This window comes from Prionailurus bengalensis, chromosome E1 (assembly GCF_016509475.1).
Source record: "Prionailurus bengalensis isolate Pbe53 chromosome E1, Fcat_Pben_1.1_paternal_pri, whole genome shotgun sequence".
Classification (NCBI taxonomy): Eukaryota; Metazoa; Chordata; class Mammalia; order Carnivora; family Felidae; genus Prionailurus; species Prionailurus bengalensis.
In genome coordinates this window covers 17,586,203-17,608,538 of record NC_057347.1, presented here as the reverse complement: position 1 = coordinate 17,608,538, position 22,336 = coordinate 17,586,203, and the positions used below count along the sequence as shown (strand labels likewise).

The 22,336-nt window shown below is 56.7% G+C and overlaps 1 protein-coding gene across 21 annotated transcripts in view; it reads right to left on the bottom strand.

Moving 5' to 3' along the window:
- MYO18A (myosin XVIIIA) overlaps nt 1-22,336 on the bottom strand; it is a 102,131-nt gene that overhangs the window by 12,319 nt on the left and 67,476 nt on the right. For all 21 annotated transcript variants that reach the window (XM_043583529.1, XM_043583519.1, XM_043583523.1 and 18 more), the window contains 20 exons: nt 20,141-20,250; nt 16,950-17,015; nt 13,874-14,002; nt 13,018-13,161; nt 12,545-12,634; nt 12,274-12,393; nt 11,960-12,071; nt 11,418-11,545; nt 10,989-11,143; nt 9,098-9,221; nt 8,811-9,011; nt 8,139-8,249; nt 7,283-7,387; nt 6,814-6,960; nt 6,322-6,435; nt 4,857-4,973; nt 4,600-4,683; nt 4,045-4,182; nt 1,003-1,188; nt 565-704 (listed from right to left, as the gene is read on the bottom strand). In XM_043583529.1, coding sequence (XP_043439464.1) covers nt 565-704; nt 1,003-1,188; nt 4,045-4,182; nt 4,600-4,683; nt 4,857-4,973; nt 6,322-6,435; nt 6,814-6,960; nt 7,283-7,387; nt 8,139-8,249; nt 8,811-9,011; nt 9,098-9,221; nt 10,989-11,143; nt 11,418-11,545; nt 11,960-12,071; nt 12,274-12,393; nt 12,545-12,634; nt 13,018-13,161; nt 13,874-14,002; nt 16,950-17,015; nt 20,141-20,250 — 2,521 coding nt within the window. The remainder of the gene's footprint in view (nt 1-564; nt 705-1,002; nt 1,189-4,044; nt 4,183-4,599; nt 4,684-4,856; nt 4,974-6,321; nt 6,436-6,813; nt 6,961-7,282; nt 7,388-8,138; nt 8,250-8,810; nt 9,012-9,097; nt 9,222-10,988; nt 11,144-11,417; nt 11,546-11,959; nt 12,072-12,273; nt 12,394-12,544; nt 12,635-13,017; nt 13,162-13,873; nt 14,003-16,949; nt 17,016-20,140; nt 20,251-22,336) is intronic.

Below are 22,336 nucleotides of genomic sequence, written 5' to 3'. Positions count from 1 at the left end.
ATCAGCGCTCAAGCGGGAAGGGGGCAGGTCTGGGGGTGGGGGTCCGCCCAAGGCAGCCTTCGGAGTTTCTCCAGGGCCTGACCCTCACCCTCCAGAACTGCTGGTCTACCTGCCTTGTGACTTCTTCCTGAGCCTAGGACTATAAATCTCTCTCTCCGAAACCACTCCCTGGGTGGGTTTTATGAGAGAAAATCTCTGGCATGGTAACAAGGTACCATGGGCCTTAAATCTCTGCTTTCCCCAGAGTAGGGCAGGCGCCATCGGAAATGCAGCTAAACGGGGGAATAACTCATTGTGAACAGGCAGAGCTGGAGAGCCAGGTTCCCGGGAGGCCTGAGGAGGGAGGACAGGGAGGGGGAGGGAGGGCATCTCACCCGGGCAGCACCGGCCCTGCCCTCGGTCATTACAGGACAGGGTCCATGCTGGGGTCTGGCGATGAGGGAAAGGTGGGCTGGTGGCTCAGTGGCAGGGAGACAGAGACTGCAGCTGTTCTGCCTCGTGGCCTGCTCCACAGGGGGTCAGAGGGCCTCGGTGCGGCCGCCGCTGCCACAGAGGCCCCCTCACCTGGTGATGAGGTCCTCATTCCCATCGCTCTCCATCTCGTCCTCGATGGCGGCCTGCAGGTCCCCAATGCGCTTGAATGCCAGCTTGAGATCGGCCTGCAGGCTCTGGTTAGCGGCCTCCAGGCTCTCCAGATCCATCTCCTAGGAGGGAGAGGGGGCAGTCGAGTTCACCGGAGGGCCAGTCTCTATCTGGCTGCTCTAGAGAAAGCCCGCTGCAAGTCTCTCCAGGCCGGGAAGGAGCGCCATGGAGGCGTCATGGAGCTCCAGATGGAGACTCGGGCACTGCCCCCGGCCCTCTGGCCTGGCTTCGGGACATGTTCCTCTTCCTTCCAGAGATCTAAACTCTGGTTTCTTTGTGGCCCACCCCCCACCCCAGCCCAGGGGAGGCGTGCACCCAGACAGCTGCCTGCTCGGGGCCCTGCGGGTTTCGGCACGTTACCAGTTCATGCTTCTTGCGGCTCGCCTCGGCCTCCTTCCTGGCGAGCTCGCCCATCTCCTCCTTGGTGTCGCGGAGCTGCCGCTGTAGCCTCTTGTTCTGCTCCTTCTCCCGGTTCTCAGCTGCTGTGCGCTGATCCCGCTCCTCAGTCAGCTTCTCCATGTTCTCCTTGAGCCGGCTGGCCAGGCTCTGGAGGGGGAGGTAGGGAAGAGAAGCCCACCAGCTAGTCAGAGACGAGAGTGTGGCTCTGACGAGACTCCAGAGTCAGGAGGCCTGGGGTCCAGCTCTGGCACCACCACTCGCTGCTAGGTCCGCTAGGTGGGCAAGAATTAAAGCTCTCTGAAGAGCCTTCCCTTATCTTTTTTAAAATAAATAAATAAATAAATAAATTAATTGATTTGAGAGAGAGAGCGAGAGCGAGAGAGAGAGAGAGAGAAAGAGACAGAATAAGCAGGAAAGGGGCAGAGAGAAGGAGAGACAGAATCCCAAGCAGGCTCCAGACTGTCAGCTCAGCCCAAGACGGAGCTGAAACCCACGAATTGTGAGATCATGACCTGAGCTGAGAGTCAGATGCTTAACAGACTGAGCCACCCAGGTGCCCCTTCCTTTGTCTTCTGTAATATGGGAGAATAACACCTACCACAGTCCTCTGGTGTCTTTTAAAAAAAAAAAATTTTTTTTTTGATGTTTATTTTTGAGAGAGAGAGAGACAGAAAGAGAGAGACAGAGCGTGAGCGAGGGAGGGGCAGAGAGAGAGAGAGAGACACAGAATCCGAAACAGCTCTAGGCTCTGAATTGTCAGCACAGAGCCCGATGCGGGACTCGAACTCACGAACCGCAAGATCATGACCTGAGCCAAAGTCAGCTGCTTAACTGACTGAGCCATCAAGTCATGCCCCTCCCCACCCCCAGGGTCTTTTAAAGATTAAATAAGGTAAAGTATGTGAAGGCACTTGGGATGATGAAAGGTGCTGTCATCACCACCATCATCAACATCATCATCATCATCATCATCATCTTCACCACCAAGGTCAGAGGAACCCTCTGGCTACAGCCTGGGTCTGTCCACATTGATACCATGTGTGGGGCCTCCACAGTCAGCAGGACTTCCCTCAGGGACTCTGAACCCAGCAGCTCCAAAAGCTAGATCCTGTGCTTGGAGGTGAATGGTTTATGAGAGTTCCTGGATTAGGAGACTAAACAGTCATCAGATTCTAAGCACAAAGCCATCCCTCTAAGCCTGATGAATCTCTCTTCCTCCAGAAACTGAATACACTGTTCCCTCCCGGGGCCATAGGACGTTGCGCAAGAAATGACCCGGAGGTTGCGGCAGAGCATGAGGGAAGGAGCTGCTTCTGGTTCTACTGCTGACTGGCCATGGGGTCTCCACCCCAGGCCCCCCAGCCTCTGTGTCTCTAAAATAACAGCACGAGACTATATGATTTCTAATTTTTATTTGTTTTTGAGAAAGAGAGAGAGCACGGGCAAGCAGGAGTGGGGGAGGGGCAGAAGAGAGGGAGACACAGAATCCGAAGCAGGCTCCAGGCTCTGAGCTGTCAGCACAGAGCCCGACGCGGGGCTCGAACCCAAGAACTATGAGATCATGACCTGAGCCGAAGCTGGACGCTTAACTGACTGAGCCACCCAGGTGCCCCTAGACTATATGATTTCTAAGGGCCATTTGTGTTTAACATTCTGTGCGTCTAAACTACGAGACTGCTCTTCTGAGCAGAAGGGAAACAGAGAGAGCCGAGGAAAGGGACTGAGGTCGACAAGAAAAGGAGACAAGTATACAGATCTGCCCCAGAGCCACCGGATCAATGGCTTCTCCTGCCCCTTGATAACTTTGTGACCTTAGGCAACCTATTTAACCCTTCCTGTATGCAAGATGGGGGTCAAGATATTACCAGCTGTGCTGAGGCTGTGGTGTGTAGCCGAGGAACATCACTGGGTCTCCCCTAACTCTCCCTAGCTCTCCGGAGGACTGTGACCTCATCTTGGGAGCTTCGGCCATACTCCCTTCCCGGGTCAAGGGTACTAACGCCCTCTCAATGCCCACTGCCAGCTCCAGAGTCACCTGTTTCCATCCCTTCCCCGGTGCCTGCTTCACGGGCTGAGGGGCTGCCGGGGAGGTGGCAGGGACGCTCCTTGGCACGCACGCCCATGAACACAGTTCTCATGGAGAACTGGAGGTGCTTCCACAAGTCTACAAGCTCGAGCGGGAGGAGGAGAACTTAAAAATAGGGCGAGGGGAGTGTTCACCCAGAGACAATTCTGCCTGCCTCTCTCTTCCCACCTGCTCTACCGGGGAGGGTGGGGCTGGGCGCGCCGGCTTCCGGAGCCTGGAGCAGAGAGGACTGTATGTGGAGTATGGAGGCCACGGGTGGAAGGCACGACAAGACAGAGCAGGAGAGGGGTGAACAGGAACAGGAGGAGGGTTGAAGGAAAGGATGAAGAGCAGAGGGAGAGGAGGCATGGGATGGGGAGAGAGGAAGAAGTGGGGAGAGGGTGGGGAGGAGAAACGCAAAAGAAGGGGGCAGACGTGGAGAGAAGCAAAGAGAGAGGAGAAAAAGCGGAGACAAGAAGGGTGGGAAGAAGTGAGGAAAAAAAGGCAATAAAAAAGGGAAGGGAGAGAGAGAGAGCGAGCGCGGTGAGATGAGAGAACAGACTTCAGCCCTCACAGAAGTGGCGCCATCCGCTGCATATTTATGACCCTGCCGGAGAGCAGAGCGAGAGCGAGTGAGGGGACCGGCGGGGGGAGCTCATGGTGGAGGAAAATATGAAGACAAAAAGCTAAGCTGCTCTGGTCCCTTGGCAGAAAGCAAGCACGGAAACAGAATGTAAAGCAGGCTGGCTCCACGGTGCCCAGAGAGCAGGCGGGGCGGGCGGGGGGAAGGCACCCGCCCCGTCAGCTGGCCTGGCAGCTTGGCAGGGGCCTCTGAGGAGCGTCCGTGGCCTGCCCGGCACAGCTGAGCATGCGTGGCTCCAGCTGCCGGGGCAGCTCTGCCCTGCTCTGGCTACGGACCAGGACAAGTGTGCACCCACCTCCAGACGCTTCACTTGGGTCCTTTCGAACTCCAGGCGGGTCTCCAGCTCCCGGATCTTAGCTTCCTGCCTGCTCACCAGGGACTTGTCCACCATGGACTGCTCCAGGAACTCCACTTGGCTCTGGAGGGCTTGTAGCTGGGGGTGGGGGCAGGAAGAGAAGAGCTGAGCCCAGAAGGGAGGGGCAGAGCCTGGGCAAGATCACCATGGTGACCAGAGGGCCGAGGGAGGGAGGGATGCACGGGGGAGGTGGGAGGACGGGGCCCCGAGCCAGAGGCATTCCCCACCTGGCCCGATGCTGGCACAGATTTTGCCCTTTGGAGGGAAAGGAGAAAGCCGAGGACCAGAGAGGGAATAGAAATGTGAAATGAGGCAGCTGAAGCCAAAATGTCTACTGTGGTGATATGGCTCCAAGCCTAGCCCTTCGCGTGCATTGGTGCGGCGGCGTGGATTACTAATAACTGAGAGGAGCGCTTGCTTTCCAACGGGCTTGGGGGTCCGCCCCTACATACAGGGACCCCACACCCTCTTTCTACCAAGGGAGAAAGTCTCCACCTTCTCCTGCAGCTCCTGCTTCTCCTTATTGGCTTCTTCTAGCTGAGCCTGGAGGTCATTCATCTGTGCCAAGTCCCGCGAGGCCTGGGAAAGGAGTGAGTGCTGAAGCAGGATCCCCCATGAACACAAACCCCAGCCCACCACACCGCACACAGAGTGCAGGCCCGTGACTCCCAAGAGAAGTGGCGTGGGGGGGGGGGGCGCTTAGGAAGAGGACCAGAGGGCCAGCGTCTGTGGCGCGGGGTGTGGTGGGGCACCTGAGTCACGGCTGCCTTGTGCTTCTTCATCAGCTCATTCATGTCCTCCTGGTCCTCTTCCAGCCGGCTCTGGATCTCATTCTTCTCACGCTGAAGGCGGCTCAGCTGCTCCTCCAGCTGGACGGAGGCAAGACCGATCAGAGGGCATGGGGCCTCGAGTGCCCGACGGCACCAGGTGGCAAATCCGAACTTCCCCATGCCACCTCCAAAGGGAAGGGGGTGATGTCGGGGCCGGGTCCACGCACTGGTCCAGACCCGTGGCGCTCGGGCAGCTGAGACAAAGGCTGTCTTCGCAGCGTGGGCAGACCCTGGGCTAAATGACAGCTGCTTTCTGGCAGCTCTTTGAAGGCTAATGAGAAGGCAGAAAAGGTCTGCCCAGAACAAATGACCCATCATCCTGGCACCAGCAATCTAGGCCCTAACCTGAAGGTACTCTGCCCCCTTCAGGCCTCAGGCAAGGACCCCTGGACTCTGGGAAGCTCTGCTAGCTCGGATTCTCATTCTCCCCCACCACCCCCCGCCCCCCATGGCCTGCTACCAGGCCATCCAGCCCCCACAGCCGGTCCACTCCTGGGGGGAGGGGAGGAGACGGCCAACAGCAGCTTCAGGAAATGAATGAATCTATTAGCCTGTAATTCCAAACCAAAATGACTGCGTTGGCTCCTTCTCTGCCCCATCCGTCTTGTTACCGGGCTGTGGGGAGCTGGGGAAGCCTCCGCCAAGAAATTTATTAACTCGGATTTAAATAAAATGGTAATTTTATAACAGCCTTTTTTAGCACAATTAAAGAATTTGAATTACTCACCTGAAAACTGCTGAGGAGCACAAATGTCACGGGGATAAATCAAGCCCGAGAGATTGGCATCTCTCAGCAGATGGGTGACCAGCTGGGGGGCCGCGGAGCCCAGAGCCCCCAGCCTAGCCTCCCCGCTGCCTCCTTCCCTGCCCAAGGAGGTACTGGTGGCCGCATCCCCGTAATGAATTCCCGGCCGATGGATGGGCCGTGGGAGAGGTAGGGAATTAAAAGGGAAGCATTAAATAAAAGCTCTAATTAGCTGCCGCTTGGGCTTGTCAGTGGGCTGGCCAGGGGAAGAGGAGGGAAACGGAGCCATCCCATCCTCTTATCGGTGCTTCCGCTAATCTCTAGGCACCTGTTTACATCCCTCAGCCACATTAGCTGCCTTTATTTATGGTGTCGGGGCCTGCGGCCAAGCTCCCACAGGCAGGTGGTTAAACAGGGAGATGAGCCCTTGCTGGCTCCCTCTTCCACCTTGCCCCCCTCCCAGCCTCTGCTCTGAGTGGGGAGGGGCGAAGGAGGGGAGGCTCCCTCTCCCTGCAGGAAGTCCTGGAGTGAAGGGAGTGGGCTGGGGCAGGGCCCCCGTCTGGGGGGGAAGGGAGCCACAGTTACAGCTCTATTTTGCTTCAGCCGCCCCCCGAGCCTGGCCCGCACACCCCAGTCCCTCACCGCGGTCTTGGCTTTGGCGATGTCATCAATCTGCAGGTGCAGGTCTTCGATCTCCACCTCCATTGCTTTCCGCGCTTTCACGGCCGCTGCACAGGTGAACTCTGACTCCTCCAGCTGGACACAGAGCCACCCCCGCCCCAGGGAGACACGTCAGCCATTCCCTGGGAGCAGGGGGGCTGTACAGGGTGCTCACAGGGGAGAAGGAGCCCAGGCGCTCTGTTCGCTTGACCCCGGGGCTGTGGCGTGTTGGGGTGCACGCACAGGCATCTGCTGTGGCAGGGAGGGTGGGTACGGGGACCCATCCATGCCATCCTGGGGCTTGGCGGTCACGCTGTATGGCAGGCACAGATCCTAGGAGTCTGGCTGCTACGAGTGGCTTCTCCCCCTTCCCTGTTACCTTCCTTCTCAAGGACTCAAGAATCCCTGAGAGGGGCAGGAGCAGGAGAAAGAACCAGCCCCCTGGAGCTGCCGACTACCTCTCTGTAAAGATACCTGGTTCTTCAGCTGGGCGATCTCCCTCTTGCTGGGTGCGTTGTTCTTCAGGTGGTCCAGCATGATCTGGGCATCTGCCAGCAGGGCCTTGGTGCGCTTCAAGTCTTTCCGGAGCCGCTTCTCTGACTCCAAGTCCCGCTGGTTCACCTGGGTGGACACCAGAAGCTGGGGCTCTGGGTTCCACCACAGAGCCTCCTCCTAACTTCCCTAAGCCCCTGGTTCACTCTTGCCCTCATTCTGAGAGTCCCCTTAACAAGTAACAACAGAGGAAGTGCCAGGGTCGTGCCAGCCAGTGAGAAAAGCCTGGGGGCGCTGTGTGTGGTAATGACCCCAGTTATACACGCGATGACGGTGGGCTTTACGGAGCCCAGTCCCCCTCCCCATTCCCAGCTCTGTATCCCCGAGATGGCCTCCCTAAGGCTGGACGGTACAGGCTGTTGGCCGGGCCCCGCCAGCAGGCCATGCTTACCTGGTCGCTGAGCGTGGCGAGCTTGCTCTCCAGTTCCCGCTTCTCTCGAAGCACCTTCTGCTTGTCCTCATACTCCTCCTCAAGCTGCACTTCCATTTGCTTCAACTGCAGGGCCCGGGGACAGAGGCCCACCGGTCCCTTCAGCGTCTGCTTCCAGCCAGTCCCCTTCCCTTCTGGATCCCCCTACCCTGGGAAAACTGTGGGGCGGGCTGAGCATGGAGGACCCCAAGGGGTCAGACCCCAAGTTCAAAGTTCCTAGGGTTTCAAAGCAGCCTGGGAGGGAGAGGAGGGACTTCGTTCTGAGTGGGAGGCTTCGCTCTGGAGTGGGCAGGCCCTGCTGGGTCAGGCTAGCTGACTGCAGAGGGGTACAGAGTGAGCTGTCGCTTGGCACGGAAAGCAGGGAGCATTCATGCCTCAAAGGACTGAGCTTCTCTATCGACCCCGAGAGCACACATCCCAGCCAATGCCAGGGTCTCCAGCAGAGGTTCCGGGTCCAGAATGGCAATGGATGATAGTGTGGCTAAGGTAGGGAAACAGAAAACCCCTTACTTTATTTTTTTTAATGTTTATTTATTTACTGAGAGAGAGAGAGAGAGAGAGAGCGCGCAAAGGTGCAAGTGAGTGGGGGAGGAGCAGAGAGAGAGAGAGAGAGAGAGAGAGAGAGAGAGAGAATCCCAAGCAGCCTCTGCACTGTCAGTGGAAAGCCCAATTTGGGGCTCGATCCCATGAACTGTGAGATCATGACCTGAGCCAAAATCAAGAATTAGATGCTCAACTGACTTTAAACCCCTTCCTTTAAAGCAGTGATGGGGGAACCAGGGTTTGTATGGGACAGGGTAGGTGCCCATTACCTTACCTTCTTCTGACATGACTGCCGGGCCTCCTCCACCTCCTCATCCCGACTTTCCACCTCCTTGGAATGGGTCTGTCTCATTCGCTCCATTTCCATCTCTAGACGTAGCTTGGCCTAGAGGTGGTTGGGAATAGGGACCAGGTTCCTGACCCCAGTGCTACACCCTGGCAGGCAGTGCTCCCTGGGCTCAGGAGTGGGGATGGTCTCTGCCAGAAATACCCCTGTGCTCCTGCCTTGCTCCTGTGGCAGCCAGCTTCTCCAGAGAAGCCGAACTCCCTCACTAGATGTTTGTCCCAGGCCCAGGGGAGGCTGCCAGAGGTGGGGACAATTCTGTAGGTCTTCCATTTAGCCTCCAGGCTCTAGCTCCCTGGACTGACACGGTGGCTGGGGGGGCGGGCTGGGTGGGCTCAGGGCCTCCTGGCTGCTGTGCATCCTGAACCCCTGACTGCTAGAGCTCAATCAAGATTTGTTCTTGCGGAGAGCTACGTGAAAGCTTAATTACTTTCACACTGTGGCTGGCACCGATCAGGTGCTTACCCCACATTTTGTGAGTAAGGGAACGAATGAATGACTGCACATGGGAACTTGTCCTCCTCCGGCTATTCCCTGGGTTAGTGGCGGGGCGGGGGGGGGGGGGGTGGTGTTGGTGCCTCCCTCAGCCAAACCCTGTAGCACCTGCTCCAACATCTGGATGGTCCCCGCCTGCTCATCCAGCTCCTCTTCCTGATCCTTGACCTTGGCCTCCAGGTCCCGGAGCTGTTTCTTGACTTTGGCCAGAGAGGCCTCATCCTTAGACTCTTGGGAAGAAATGTCCTGGAGCTCAGCCTCCAGTGAGACGACCTTCTGGGTGAACCCCGCAATGTCCATGTCTTTTTCCTGGAGCAAAAGAGAAGATGAGGCCGGCCGGGGCCCAGCCCGCGTCTGTGATGGGGATGGGGCACGGATGCGGGTGGCCCACGCACCTCCAGTTGCTGCTTCAGGCTGAAAGCTTCGGCGAGGAGCGCATCCTTCTCTCGCTGCAGCTTCTCCCGCTGCAGCTTCTCCCGCTGGGCCTCCTCGTGCGCCTGCGACAGCTCGCTGTCAAACCTGTGAGGGAACATGCATGGCCAAGGTGGCTCCCCCAGCGCAGGGAAGAGTCCGGATCTCCGGCCCCCAGAAGCCGCCAGGAATCAGGGCCACCATAGGACAGGATGCAAGCGGAGGCGGCCTCGCACGGCCCGAAAGCAGGGGGATAGGGCAGGGGTGAGGCAACATCCAGGATACAGGTCAGGCCACCTCGCCCTGCTGAGCAGCCTGGTCTGGGATGGGGGCGTTTCATTGTGCCGGTCTAAGGAGCCCCTGTACCAGGGGGGCCTAGGAGGGACCCACAGACAGCTTCCAGGGAAGAGGTGGATAGACTCTGCCTAGTCGCTGTCTTGACCTTTTCCATTTCAACAGATCCAAGAACGAGGGGCCGGGTGGGCACTGAAATAGGTAGAAATGGACGTCCTGCCTCATCTCACTCACTTTCCACAGTTCATCTTGGCCACTCTAGATGAGCAGCTGGCTCTGGCCCCCACCCCTGGGTGCCAGCCTCTGGCCAGGCCCAGCAGAACTCGTGTCACCACCAGGACAGCCCACGCCGGGCTGGAAGCCAGCAGTCCCACTGTGCCCAGCTGGCAGTGCGCTTCGATGGGCACACAGGCCAGGGTCGAGGCCTCTTTCCTTGCTCCTCTACCTCCTGGCCTCCTATTTCCCGCCCAGTGACTCTAAATAAGGAGCAAATTGCTGAAATTCCTCTTGATACCTTCCCTGAATAGCTAATGAGGTTCCTGTTGAAAACTGAATGGCTCCCCCCAACCCAACCCCACATTAAAAAAAAAAAAAAAGGTAAGGAAACTCCGGGCAGCTGAAATGAAACCTAATAAGTTGCCCAGCAGGGAGTGCAGCAGGAGATGGTAACTAGGCCGGGCTGGCACTGCCATCGGGGTGCTCGGGAGACGCGTCCCGCTAAGGGTGCCCGCCTCTATGGGAAAGGGAGGGTGGGGTACAGAAGAGAACTAGGGAAGCGGAGAGGCACGGTGCTGGGAGGGAGGAGTAAGATCTGTCTCTCCTCACTCTCTGCAAGCAGCGCCCAGCTGGGAGGACAGCAGAACGCCCAGGAGGCCGAGGGTAACCCCGGGGTCACTGGAAGGACTCGCCTCTGCCTGCTCACCCCCAGGGTCGTGGGTGTGATGCTGTTCCTTCACCAAGGCACCCGAGGCCTCTGCTGAGAGGCCCTCCCCTGCAGAGGGGAACTAGGCGCTGTTCCTGCTCCCTGGGGCACCCTGCTGCTCCCAGGGTGTGTGGCTTCCCCGGTGTTGCTAATAAAGGCGTCCCATTCCCATCCCCAGCCAGGGAAATTAATTTAGATTGGATTTTATCCTGTGAGGGCTGCCCCCCTCCTCTGTGTCATTACCATAATGAGATGGAAGTAGCACGGTGGTTTAACAACATTAGCCAGGAGAGGGTGTCTGTGTGGCTCAGGCAAGCGGGAGATGGGGAGCGGGGTGGGGGCAAGGGGCAGGGCCGCGGGTGCGTTCTGCACGGGTCCTGGGTGAGCTCGTCCTACTGGGTCCAGGCAGGGTGATGGGCACACACTGCGGGGAGCACGTCCAAGAGCGAAGGCCTGAGCGGGCCTCCAGTGGGGATGCAGCCTGAGTGCTCCTCAGAGGTCAGGGGTGAGACACATTCCAGGACAAGGGACCATGCAGGCATGGTCCCTGACCCAATTCAGGCCCTCCTTCCTTGTCTCCTCCTGGGAGGGGGAGGCAGGGAGCCCTGTTGGGGTTGCTCTAGGAAGTCTTCTGTGCCCAGGGCGGGGGACCCACCCACCTCCTCTGCTTCTTCTCCAGCTCGTGGTTGCGGACCTGCTGGCCCTCCAGGTGCAGCTTGGTGTCCTGCAGCTCAGCTGTTAGCCGCTGGCACTTCTTCTTGAGCTGCTGCAGAGCCCGCTGGCTCTCGTCACTGTCGGCCTGCAGGTCTCCGAGCTAGGGCCAAGGTGGGGCACAGGGTCAGCAGCCAGCGAGGGGCCCGGAAGTATGGTGCGGAGAAGGGGAGGAGGAGGAGGTGGGGGAGGGAGGGAGGGAGGGACCCAGGGATGTGGGTTGAAGTCTGGGACATCCAGGGAACGGAAGACACTCTCTAACAATTGTTTGCCCTTGGGTGTCCCCAGCACCGAGAGGCTAACAGGTGGACCCTGGGGGCTCGCCGGCTCCGCGTGGCCCTCCCAGGCACAGGCCGCCCTCCTTCCGCCAGCCTCACCCGCCTCTCCAGCTGTCTCTTGTTCTGCTGCTCCACCTCCAGCTTGTCCTCAAACTCCTGCTGGAGCCGCTTCTTGGTGAAGTCCACCTCCCGCATGGCTCGCTCGTACTTCAGGCGCCACTCACCACCTGCAGGGTCGGGGGCAGACAAGGGAGGACCAAGCTGCTGAGAGTCCCTGAGAAGGGGCAGAGGGCACGAAGCAGGTGGAATCGGCCAGAGGGACTCAGAAAGGTCTCTGGAGTGACAGCTTCCTCACAAGCCAGGAAAAGACTAGAGAGGGTGTGTGGCTATGTGTGCTGTCCTCTCCCCGGGGACCCTCAGACCATGGCCCTCAGACACTGTCATGATCACGGTTGCATAACCCTCCATGATGATCCCCTACATTCACCGGCACCTCTACCTTCTCGTCTATTTCTTTCACTGGAGCCTTGCACCAGCTCTACGGATGGGGGATGGGCCCAGGCCAGGGGCGCGGCTGCCCAGGGGTGGGTATCAAGCTTGCCACTCAGGCCACTGCCGAGCTCCTCTGGCCTCACACCCACCTGCGTCATCATCGTCCACCTCCCCGTTGATCTCAGCTGCCCGGATGAGACGGGCCTCCATCACCTCCATTTCCATCACTTCCATTTTCTTCTTCAGTGCATCATACTGGGTCTGTAGAGGGGAGGCGTATGAGGCTGCCGTCCCGCTCCCTCACTCGGTACCAGCCAGGGCCCTGAGCCACGCAGACCACGGTCACGTGCTCACCCAGGGTGGACAGGGGTGCCGGGCCACCTGTCCCCAGTGGGGGGAGCAGATGGATACCAGGGCGTGGTAGTCACTGGCACGACTGTCTTCACCCCGGCCCTGCCCTCACCTGTAGCTCCTTCATCTCTTTCTCGGCTCGGAGCCGCTCGGCGGCCTCTGCATCCAGCAGCTGGGAGGCGGACTCTCCCGTGTTGCGTTCATCAGTCAGCTCCGATGTCAGCTCTGAGATCTGGGGTTGGGGGGAGGGAGTGGCCACCAGTTGAAATGCCCGCCTCACTCAGCTGGAACCCCTGGGCGGGGCGGGGGAGGAGGGGGGGGCGCTTCCTAGGCCTGGCACCCCGCACAGGTGGCCAGTCGGCCTGGTGTTGGGAGTCACTCACCCGGGTTTCCAGCCGGTCGCTGTTGAGCCGAAGCTCGTTCCGCTCCTTCTCCACCTTCTCAAGCTTGTTCCGCAGTTGCTGGATCTCCTCCTAGGGTGCAGTAAGGAGGGCGAAGTGAGCCAGAGGCACTGCGGGAGGCTGGGGCCTGGAATCAGCACCCCTGGGTGAAGGGAGCTGGTGAAGCTCGGGCCAGGACACGGGGAATAGGAAGCCACTGCCTCCCAGGGGCTCCTATCCCTGGACCCTTCCCCAGATGCTAAGGATGCCTGCGATTTTATGCCGAGAGGCTACCCAGCGGCTTAGCCAGCACCCCAGAGGGACGCCTTCCGTTTGGTGGGCATAGTTCAAGGACACCAGCTCTCTGGACTAAATAAAGAGCACTTGGGAGCCGAAGACAAGCCGGCAAGGCTTTTGCCCACACGGATGAACCTGTCCTCTCCCATTGGCTTGGCCCTTCCCGGGCTGTTACGTACGTCTTTGTTCCGGATCTGCTCCTCGGACAGCTGCACCTCGATGAGGGGCCGCACGGTGGTAAAGAGTTTCCACCAGGGCCAGTCCTTCACCCCTTTGTTCTTCTTGATGTTCTTCTGCACACAGCGGATGGCCAGGTCCTGGATCTGAGTTGGGGCGGGGGTGGTGCACAACAGGGACCTCAGTCCCAAGCGCAACAAGGATCCCCACCACCACCGGCAGCACAACGGCCAGGTTGAACCCCCCCCCCCCCCCGCCCCCGCCCTCGCCCCCGCCCCGTTCACACACTCCCTCCACCACCCCTGGCTCTCAGCCTCTCCCCATCCCTCAGAGAGTGGGCGGCAGGGAGCCCGGCGCTGGGAGCACCGCACTGGGCACTAACCGCTCTGCCGTCATTAGGAATAATTTCATCTGCTTTATTTGCTGCCTGATTATTTCCAGCACCCTGGCCTAGATGTGCTATAAAACCTAATCTTGCTGAAACACAAGAGGCGGCGGTGCTGGCTGTTTTATGGACTTGCTAATAAGAAAAGGAGTCGCTGACACAGCTCCTTAATCTTCATGGAGCAGCCTATGATCCAGAGCCCACCTTCCCCTAAGCCCTGCCCCCCACCCCTGCCCTAGGACCAGGCCACACGGCCCCAGAGCTGGGCATACCAGCACACTCTCTGGCACCCAGGAGCTGCCCATTCCCCGCCCCGGCCCAGGGCATGCTGGCCCTGGGAGGCCTGTGCCTCTTCTCCCCCAGCTAACAATAACTCATGGCCCCAAGACCAGCCTCCTGCCCCAGCATGTCCCCTTGAACCCCCGCCCCCACCCCAGGTACTCAGCTCTGCCACCTAGGCCGGGGAGTGGGACCTTTTTCTTCTTGAAGTGCTGGCGGGCCAGGTAGCCCCTGCAGGCCGCCTGGAACAGGGTTAGGTTCCTGCTGGTCTGCTCGTCCCGCTGCTCCTCCAGCCGAGCCAACGTGCCAGCCCTGAAGAACACCTGTGGAGAAGCAGGCCGGATGAAGGCGGGTGATGGGCTCCGGGCAGCCCAGCAGGGGAACGGGCAGCTGGCACAGGAGACGGGCAGGCCTGGGAGGGGGCCCTTGGCCTGGGAAGAACCTGAAAATCCAAGGGAACAAGAGAGGAGGGAAGGAGCAAGGAGAGGCCCCAGGATGGCTGAGGGAGGAGGCCCAGGCTGGGGGCTGGGGCGTGTTTCGGAAGGAGAGGAGTAGGGTGGGAAATCTAACTTCAAAGAGAGATAAAAGGAGAGCGAAGTCAAAGGGAAGGAATCTGGGACAAGAAGGAAATGAAGCGGCCACTGTCAAATGGGGACAGGACACCCCTCAGCAACATCTACGGTGGCTTCTTCCCCCAGGACTGCCAGCAACACCGTCCTTGCCCCCTGGGCCCACAGCCCACCGCAGGCTCCAGCCACCTCGGATCAGGTGAAGTGGATGGTGGGGAATGTGTGTGAGAAGAGAAAGGTCCAGCAGCTGTGGGCAGAGAAAGGGGGGGGCAGGGGGCAGGGGGTACCCTCCCTGCACCCTCCCCGCTCAGTTTCATTTTAGACAGTCTCCTCTTTCATGTGCCAACATCCCACCTCCACACACACACACACACACACACACACACACACACACCCACACACACACACACACCCAGGTTTCATCTCATGAAGAAGCCAGTGGGGCGGGCGGGGGTTGGCCCCATCAAGGGACCTGTTGTACAGGTTTGGGGGCTGGAGAGCAGACGTGAGAGGAACCAGCTGGGCGCCCCCACATCCAGCATTTCCTCTCACTCTTTGGTGCTCTGAGCTGGGGCTGGGTAAAATTTCCCCTGCTAAGAGAAGAAGAGGGGGAAATATACAGGTGAAAAAAGACGCTAGGATCCTCACAGAGGGCAAACGGACATCCGGGAATATGCCCACCTCCACCTTGCCCAGAACACAGAAAATTCCCTTTCTGGGGGCCAAGAGAAGATGTGAACTCCACAGGAAACACTCAGAACCAATACCCCCAGACCCCTCCTTCAGGGAAGAAGTGGGGAGAGGGCCTACACTTTCTGCTGAGAAAGCTTTGCCTCTGGCGACTCCACAGAAACTTAGTCCCCTGGGGCTGGCCTAGGAGAAAGCCAGCTTGGTCCTCTGCAGCGTTTCCCCAGATCCCACGCTGGGGCTGAGTGCCTGGGATCTCCTACGGGCCTCAAGCCCTACCTGAGCCTTCATCTCCCACAATGTGTGAGCCTGAGACTCCACCAGGGGGTGGGGAATATCCAAGCCCCCCCAGAGGTGGCCAGCGCACGTGGGTGTCCGACTAGGGCCGAAGAAGGGAGGTGGCGGGTTACGGGATGGAGAGCGGCCCCCATTCTCAGTGTCTCACAATGAGAAGAGAAAGGGTGGTCTAGGCACTGGGGCAGGGAACCTTAGACCTCTGCCGAGCAGCTGTACGTTAGTGGGGTTAAGAGTCCTTTTGAGTATTAGGTGAAAGCTCGGGGCCCTCTCCTCCCCCACATACCCATCCACACAAATTTTGCAAATTTCAAGAGACTCTCAGGTCCCCAAACACCCTGCCTGAACCCTCAGGGTCCTGTGGGCTCAGACTGAGACCGCCTCCTCAGCCGCAATGCGACAAACACATGGAATCTTTGCTCACCAGCCAGCCCAACCACAGCCTAGAAGCCCTGAAATTTCTCCCCCAAATCAGATGTGAGCAAACATCCAGCTTTGCCCCTAATTCCTCTCTGAGCACGCGTGTGCCCTGGGGCTGGCCCGTCTCGGCCAGGCGCCTGGGACGCAGCAGAGGGTCTGAGATGGCAGCCGGGAAGAGGACCAGCCTGTACAGGCCCACTCTTGCCCGAGATGTGCCTTGGAGGAAGTGCCACCCCAATGCCAGCCAGCAGCAGTCCTGCCTGCCAGAGGGGTAGGAGCCTGCCCAAGAGACCAAGAGGCTGAAGTGAAACCTTGGACTGTAGGCTTCCCAGGGAGGAAACTCAGCTGGCAGCCCCTGGGCTCACAGATGGTTGGGGATGGGAGAGGTCGAGTCAGACACAGTGAGACCTAAACCAGAAAAATGACACAGAAAGAGTGGGACCACAGAAGACCCAGAGAACAAAGAAAGAAACAAAATGATGAGCCAGAAGCCAAGGAAGAGACCAGCAGGAACTGCCAGGGCCCCAAGGAAAAGGGAAAACCAGCGGAGACACAGATACAGCCAGGGGACGGGGAAGGGAAGGGTGAGACTGTGACTCAGAATACAGAACAGAGAAAACAGAGCGGACAAGCAACACCGAGCCTTTTTTGCGAGCATCTCCTTCCACTTCACGCTCCCCACGAAGCCCTGGGACCCGGAGTTCCCTCCCTCCCTGCTGACAGGTGGACAGGTTCAGAACCCTCTTCGTGGCTCCCAAATGCTCTCCCTCCCACCACAGCCCTCGGGGCACATACGTGGATGCCACCTGTCAAGTCTCAGGACAGAGGGGCGCGCAGGGCTCCTGCCTGCGGGAGGGACGCTCGCCTGACAGCAGTTCGGCAGACCGGCACCCAGACCGGGCGTGCCTGCCTTTTATATGCCACGTTCCATTCAGATGAGGAATCCGGCTTGTGGGCAGGTGGTGCCGGCCCAGCCTCACTGTGTCCTGCTTGCTCTTCTGGGACCCTGGCGGCCCTGGATGACTCACCAAAGGGTCCCCTGGACAACTCCTGCCCTCCCGCTTTGTCCAGCTTTCCTCCCTTCTGTCTCCCCCACTCCCCACACCAGGACTCAGGCCAAGTTCAGGGTCACCTTCCAACCCACTCCCTCCTGACATCACAGGGGTGTTCACGGCACTGAACAAGCCAGTTATTCAGAGGGAGGGAAAGTCAAGTTTGCGGCAGAAGGGAAGGGCCAGCTGTCTGGACAAGGGTGACCGGAGAGGGACGGCCCAGCTGCCTTTCTGTAGGGACAACTCACCCGGCTCAGGCCCATGCAGCAGCTGCTCTTCTCCAGGTCGAGGGACTCCAGCAGCTCCTCCACTGCCTGCAGAGACATGCCCCTGTCAAGGAGGCCAGGGACCACCCCCGTCTCCACGCAGGACTCTGCCCAGTCACGAGCCTTTCCCATCCTCCACTGAGACAGTCTGTTACTTATTCAACAAGCACCCTCAGTGGGCATCTGCAGTGTCAGGCACTGTGTTAGATTCTGGGGACGTAAAGATGACTACGAGAGGAACAAGTTGTCTTGTTGGGGGTGAAACAAGTGAATTAGTGAAGTACACTGAGGAGAGGCACTAGGTCAGACAAGGGAACCATGGAAGGCATCCTGGAGGAGGTGTTGCTTGTGTTGAGTCTTTAGCTACAAGTAAGAATTAGCCAAAGTAGGAGACGGGGCATTTCGGGCAGAGGGATGGGCATGAGCAAAGGCCTGGAGACTACAAGAATGCACCAAGGAAACCAGACAGTTGAGTACAGCAGGAGTGAAGGGGATAGGGCAGCTAAGGTGCAACTAGACAGGGGGGCAGTAGCCAAAGGGTGAGCCGCCTGTGTGCTTTGAGAACCCATGGAGGGCTCTCTCAAGGAGGGACATGATCAGATTTGCATTTTTCAGTGATCCCGCTGGCGCACGGTGGGAGAATGGACGGAGATCCCTTAGGCAGTTACTGTAATAATTCATAGGAGAGGAGGCTAGAGCCTGACCCACAGGGAAGAGAAAGAGGCGGAAATGCAGATGATGTCAAGGAGGCAGAGCCTTGCCACATGTGAGAGGGCAGGGTAGACGACTGAGGTTTCTGACTTCTGTAGCTAAACAGTTAATGGTGCCATTCTCCAAGGTAGGAAATGGAACGGCAAGAGTAGGTTTGGGGGGTGATGGAATCGAATCAGTTTGGTCTGAACGCTCTGAGTTTGAGGTGTTATAAGGTCAGGTAGAGAAGTCCAAAAAACGGCTAGATAGAAATGCATGTCTGAAGTTCAGGAGAGAGGTCTGGGCTACAGGTATTGATTTGAGAGTCGTCAATACGTAGACAGTAGTTGAAGTGATGGGTGTGAATGAGGTTGCCCAGGAAGAGGCTGTAGAAGAGAAAACATGGACGTCCAGGGAGAGCGTCTTAAAGGAAGGGGGAGGTAGAAGAAAGGAAGCTCAGAGGGACAAAGAAAGAAAGAATAGAGAGACCAGAGCAAAGCCAGGAGTGGCAGCAAAGAAACAGAGCAGAGAATGTTTCCAAAAGAACAGAGTTGTCAAGAGAGTCACATGGGCCAAGAAGCACAGAAAAGTGCCCATTAGCGCTGGCAACATGGAGGCCACGGGGCAACTGGAGACCAGTCCCGGGGTGTCAGGGCCAGGATCTAGGAAGCTGAGGGTGGAGAGATGGATGGCGGTGGGACGGGGGCAGGTCAGTGACAGACAACAGTCTGGGGTGAGAGAGGGTTGACGGAAGCCTCCTTTCTGAGCACAGTGTCTGCAGCATGTTTCTCTGTGGACAGAAAAAGGAGAGGCTGAAGGAAGAGGAGAGAGAGAGAACAATTACCACTGAGGGAGCAGGCCTCCAGGGAGCCACCAGGAATGGATTCCAAAGCACAGAAGGAAGGGACTGGATGAGGGGGGGGCTACCTCTCCCACCCGGACAGGAGGGCTGAGGAAGCAAGCACCTGAAGAGGAGTGTACAGAAGGCAGAGGAGGAAGTTGGAACCTCAATTTTATTAGCATTTAGAGGCAAGGTCAGTTGCTGGGCGGATGATGTGGGAAGGTGTGGTAGGGGGAGATTTGAGGAGAAAGATGGAGAATGGAAGAGCAGGGAAGGAGCTTAGAATAGGGGCCAGGGAACGATGGGGCATATGAAAAACTTGCTGGGCCATGTCAAGGGCCCCGTTGAGGCTGGAGGCCAGGAACCTGTAGGACTTCAAGTCTACCCAATTGTATAATTTTCTCCCACAGCTCTTGGGAGTCCCAAATGGAGGAGCACAGATGCCTGGAGGCTGGCCCTAGTGTGTGTGTGTGTGTGTGTGTGTGTGTGTGTGTGTGTGTGTGTGTTGTGGGGGGGGGCGTGGCCGGGGGGCGGGTGCCATGGGAGGCTCAGGAGGGCTGAGGGTGACGAAGGCCAAGTGATGGGAGGGCTGGACCATGGCATTGAGGCTGAGTAGAAAAGGAAGGAAAGTTAGAAGGGAATGGAGTGGGGTCCAGAAGCGAGAGGTCTCAACAGGGTCAAAGAGCAAGTGTCCTGAGAGGAGGAGAGAAGTGAGGTGCACAGGTAGAGGGCTGTGGTCAGAGAAGGCCACGTTAGAATTTAAGATTTCTGAAGTGAAGTGTTTCCAGGGATGACAAGGTGCTGGGTGTAGCCAGGAGTGGGAGGCTGGAATAAAGGTCAGGGGTCAGACAGAAGGGGGCTGGGTCATCTACATCCACAGCAAGCTTGCCCAGGACACTGGCAAGTCCTGGATGGAAAGAAGTTTTAGAGGCCTCCGTGAACATGGGTCTGTGACTCAGGGGGCAAGGGGACGGGGGCTTTCTGCCCCATTCGGCCCCATTCTCCATCTTAGGGAAGCCAAGGTAAGGTCTGAGATGCCTTCAGAGTCAGGCTGGGAGCCTGAGGCCAGAACACAGTGAAAGAGGGGTCCTCTGCTCGAGGAGCCCTCTGGCTGTCTGCAGGGCTCCTCTGGGGAGTGATAGCCTGAGAGATAGCCCAGAATGGCAGGGAGGCCTCCCTTTCTGCAGCCATGAGTTCACCACCCTGTGCTGACAAGCAGCCCAGGAGCCTCCGGCTTACCCTGGTCTGGGAGGCCTTACCACACCCATCTTCCCCTTAAGAGGGATGCTTGCCTCATCTCTGGACAGCTTCTCGCTGTGGGAACCAGTCTGTGATGTGGGAATTGAGGCTGAAGGGCCCAGGTGCTACCAATGGTACACCCAAAACATTAGTTCCAATCTGCCACGTGGGAGGCTCTTAGACGACCAGCTCGCCAGAGCACTGGCCTCCAGAGGGGGTGCTCTTCTCTGACTCCCCAGGCTGCCCTCTCCCCACCGCCACAGCTTGGCTGCCATGTGCCCCTGTCCCGGCCCCGGTCGGCCAAAACCAGGAGCCTGAGCAAGGGCCAGCCTGGCTCTCTCTAGGGGAGGAAAGGTAGCCGCTTGGAGTGGGGTCTGAAGAGGAATCTGGGGTCCAGACCTACCCGCCTTTCATCCACCACGATGTAGTTGCGCCCATGTTTCTTGGTCAGGTGTGGTGCCAGGACGTCAAAGCGGCGGCGGAACTCGGAAAATACCATGTGGTCAGGGTAACCTAAAGAGAGGGCGGTCCAGAGTCGGTCCTTCAGCACCCCGTCTGCTCCCGGCACGCCCGATGGCCACCGGCACCCAGGTAGCAGGCAGGGACGTCACTGGAAGGGGAAGAAACTCAAGGGGGAGGAGAGGCCGTGGCTGAGGCAGGCCCAGGAAAGAGGGGTGGAGAGGGAAGAGGCAGGTGCAAGGGACAGGAGGCTGCCCTCCAGCGGGATTTCAAGGTTACAAAGGGAACAGTTTCCCTTAGAAGGAAGCAAGCTCCTTGTCAGTGAGGTGTGCAAACGGAGGATGGCGGACCACCTGGAGAAGAAAGCCGGGATGACCTCTAAGATGCTTTCTAGGCTCCGAGTCTATGACTCTGTTCGAACCCAGAGAGAACAATGTCTTCAGGGCTTAATAAGGAAACAGAAAATAGGGCAACAGAGAGTAGCTGAGAGGAAAAGTGCACAGGCTTGGGGTTGGAATCCTGACCCTGGCTCTTAGCATCATGTGACCTTGGGTGACCCACTCAACATTTCTTTCTTTTTTTTTTTTTTTAGTCACAAAAAACTTTATTTAGAATGTAAAGTTTTGGGAAGTTTGTTAAAAATATCAAAAAGTTTGAAAGCACATGACTAAATAGGATTACGGATCATTATACAACTTAAGTTTTAACCAAAATGGCACTAAGAGATTCTATAAAAGGTTATATAATTTTTAGCAAAACTCAGCTCCTTTAATATCGATAAGTTTTAGTTTTCTTAGGTAATTAGAGATCTGATAAAAACAAATATAGAGACCTTGTTTTTCTGGGCAGATAAAGAAAAAAAAATGTTGTGATTTCTTACCAAGAGCAGATCAATAATCTAAGAAAGTCTTCTTTTTAACAGAGAGAAAAACAAAATTTTAATTTTAGACTGGTGTACTTTTTTCCACTTTAGGTTTTTATTTTCATTCTAGTTAGCTAGCATCTAGTATTATATTAGTTTCAGGTATATAATATAGTGATTCAACAATTCCATACATCACCCAGTGCTCATCACCTGTTTCATCCACCCTCCCTAGCCCTCTCTCCTCTGGTCAATTATCAGTTTGTTCTCTCTAGTTAAGAGTCTGTTTCTTGATTTCTCTCTCTCTCTCTTTCCCCGTTGCTCGTTTGTTTTGTTTCTTAAATGCCACATGAGTGAAAACTTATGGTATTTGTCTTTTTCTCACAGACTTATTTTGCTTAGCGTTATACTCTCTAGTTTCATCCATGTCATTGCAAATGGCAAGATTTCATTCTTTTTATGGCTGAATAATATTCCATTGTATATATATATACTACATCTTCTTTATCCATTCACCGATTAGAGGATACTTGTAAATAGCATTTATTTTATTTTATTTTATTTTTTTAAATTTACACCCAAATTAGTTAGCATATAGTGCAACAATGATTTCAGGAGTAGATTCCTTAGTGCCCCTTACCCATTTAGCCCATCCCCCCTCCCACAACCCCTCCAGTAACCCTCTGTTTTTTCTCCATATTTATGAGTCTCTTATGTTTTGTCCTCCTCCCTGTTTTTATATTATTTTTGTTTCCCTTCCCTTCTGTTCATCTGTTTTGTCTCTTAAAGTCCTCATATGATTTTTGTCTTTCTCTGATTAATTTCACTTAGCATAATGCTCTCCAGTTCTATCCACGTAGTTGCAAATGGCAAGATTTCATTCTTTCTGATTGCTGAGTAATACTCCATTGTATATATATATACCACATCTTTATCCATTCATCCACTGATGGACATTTGGGCTCTTTCCATACTTTAGCTATTGTTGATAGTGCTGCTATAAACATGGGGGGGGCATGTGTCCCTTCGAAACAGCACACCTGTATCCCTTGGATAAATGCCTAGTAGTGCAATTGCTGGGTCGTAAAAACTATTTTTAGTTTTTTGAGGCACCTCCATACTGTTTTGCAGAGTGGCTGCACCAGCTTGCATTCCCAGCTCAACATTTCTGACTCTCGGTCTCCTGATCTTTAAATGGTGGACCTACCACTTATCTTGCATGGTAGTCATGGGGCTTGAATGACAAAATATGTAGAAAGCACAGTGTGGCTCACATAA